The 2,196-nt window shown below is 39.8% G+C and overlaps 1 protein-coding gene across 1 annotated transcript in view; it reads right to left on the bottom strand.

Annotated features, from left to right (window-relative positions):
- SEH1L (SEH1 like nucleoporin) overlaps positions 1 to 2,196 on the bottom strand; it is a 32,087-nt gene that overhangs the window by 23,930 nt on the left and 5,961 nt on the right. Inside the window, exon 3 of the mRNA XM_024120829.3 lies at positions 1,438 to 1,584. Coding sequence (XP_023976597.1) covers positions 1,438 to 1,584 — 147 coding nt within the window. The remainder of the gene's footprint in view (positions 1 to 1,437; positions 1,585 to 2,196) is intronic.

Genomic DNA, 2,196 nt, shown 5'->3' with positions numbered 1-2,196 from the left:
ATGCGGCATGCAGGATCTTCGTTCCCCGACCAGAGATTGAACCCATGCCCCCTGCAGTGGAAGTGCGGAGTCTTAACCACTGGACCACCAGTGAAGTCCCTGCACCCTTATTTTTTATCCTTTGTTCTGTCCAGTCTTTTTCATTTCACCTTTCTTAACTTTACGGGCTATTAAGTAAAAGATGCACTAGGGCACTGAGATTCTGCTAAATGTTAGATTCCCAGTAAAGCACAATCTAACTAAAGAATAAGGATTGCACAAAGGTGTTCATCACAATAAAAAGGAAACAACTTAAATATCCATCAGCTAAACAAAATAGGGTATATTTGTTGTTATATTTATGTTTTGTTGCTATAGTTATGTTTAAAAACAAACCAAAGTACTTATGAAACATGTTGTTAAACTAAAAAGCAAGAAATAAGAGTCTCCTTTTGGAGTGATAAAAATAAGTTTTGGAACTAGACAGAGGTAGTAATTGTACAACATTGTGAATATAATACATGCATTCACATTTATTTGTTTACTTGAAATGGCTAATTTTATGTTGTGTGACTCTCACCTCAATTTAAAAAAAGGGGAGAGGACAAAAGATTTGAATAGACAATTCACCAAAGAAGATAAATGAATGGCAAACACGCACATGAAAACACTATCAACATAATTAATCATTAAGGGCATACAAATTGAAACCCAGTGAGACACCACTTCACACCCACTAAGATGGCTATAATCAAAAAGACAGACTGGAACCCTCATACATTGCTGGTGGAATATAAAATGGTGCAGGCACTCTGGAAAATAGTCTGGCAGTTTTCAATAAAGTTAAAACATACACAGCCCAGCAATTCTATTCCTACATATCTAAGAGAATCAAAAATGTTTGTCCACACAAAGACTTGTATGGCATGTTCTTAATAGCATTATTCATAAACGCCAAAAACTAAAAACAATCAAATTGTCCATCAAATAGTGAATGAATAAATATAATGTGGCTTTATCTATACAAGGGAATACTACTCAGCATTACAAAGGATCGAACCACTGACACATGCCACAACATCGATGAACCTCAAAAACATGCTAAGGAAAGTAGGCAGAGATAAAGTGCACAATAAATGTAATACGCTTGAATCATCCCAAAACCATCCCCCTTTGTCCTCCCTGTGGAAAAACTGTCTTCCACGAAATGGGTCCCTGGTGCCAAAAAGGCTGAGGACAGCTGCTTTAGGGGTTTTATGGAGACATCATTACACAGGCGTGAATGACTACCTCATTGGCTACTGGTGACTACATCAATCCCCAGCGCCTCTCTCCTCCCTGGAGGTCAGGGCGGGTGGGACTGAAAATCTTACCACCCCGAAGTGTTTTTGGAAAGACCACTGCTCCTCGGGTGCTCATGTCCCCCACCCACCAACCCACCGCTAACAAATGTCTCACCCAATGGCTCTGTCCACGCAGTTTATCATTTGATTCTCCTACTATTTCTTCCCAGACAGCAGCTGTTCGGTCAAAAGAACAGGAAGCCAAAACCTGTCCAAATTCAGGATGGGCCCATGTCACACGCCACACAGATCCACTATGTGTCTGAGGAATTAAAAAAGCAAAAAATGAAAAGAGCTGAGTTTAGTCACTTGAAGAAACAGAATACAGATTTACTCCAACAAAAGGAGAAAGCTATTCAATTTAACATTTAAAAAGTTAAATTCTAGGGAATTCTCTGGTGGTCCAGTGGTTAGGACTCCACTCTTCCACTTCAGGGGGCATGGGTTTGATCCCTGGCCGGGGAACTAAGATCCCGCATGCTGTGCAGCGCAGCCAAAAAAAAGTTCAATTCTAGCACTTTTAACGTTTAGAAGATACTCTATATTTAGGATTGCAGCCCTTCTAGAGTCAAATTCTTCTAACATTTTACTTATAAAGAAAAATGCAACTGGATAAAGTTGACCTCTTTCAGTGCTAATAATAGTTGGAGACTTGGTTCAGAGTTTAGCCTAACAAAGCTTTTAAACAGAGATTCTATCAGTCCACTGTGGTTTTTTCTAACTTGCAAATTTCCTCTATAGGAAACATCCACCTGATAAATAAGAGTAATCAAAATTATATGCTTCAAAAGCCTGACAGTATAAGAAACCAGAGGAGCTTCCCTGGTGGCGCAGTGGTTGAGAGTCTGCCTGCCGATGCAGGGGACACGGGTTC

The sequence above is a fragment of the Physeter macrocephalus genome, chromosome 19 (genome assembly GCF_002837175.3).
Source record: "Physeter macrocephalus isolate SW-GA chromosome 19, ASM283717v5, whole genome shotgun sequence".
Lineage (NCBI taxonomy): Eukaryota > Metazoa > Chordata > Mammalia > Artiodactyla > Physeteridae > Physeter > Physeter macrocephalus.
The sequence above is the reverse complement of the archived record's forward strand: the minus strand, read 5'-3'. Positions and strand labels throughout refer to the sequence as shown.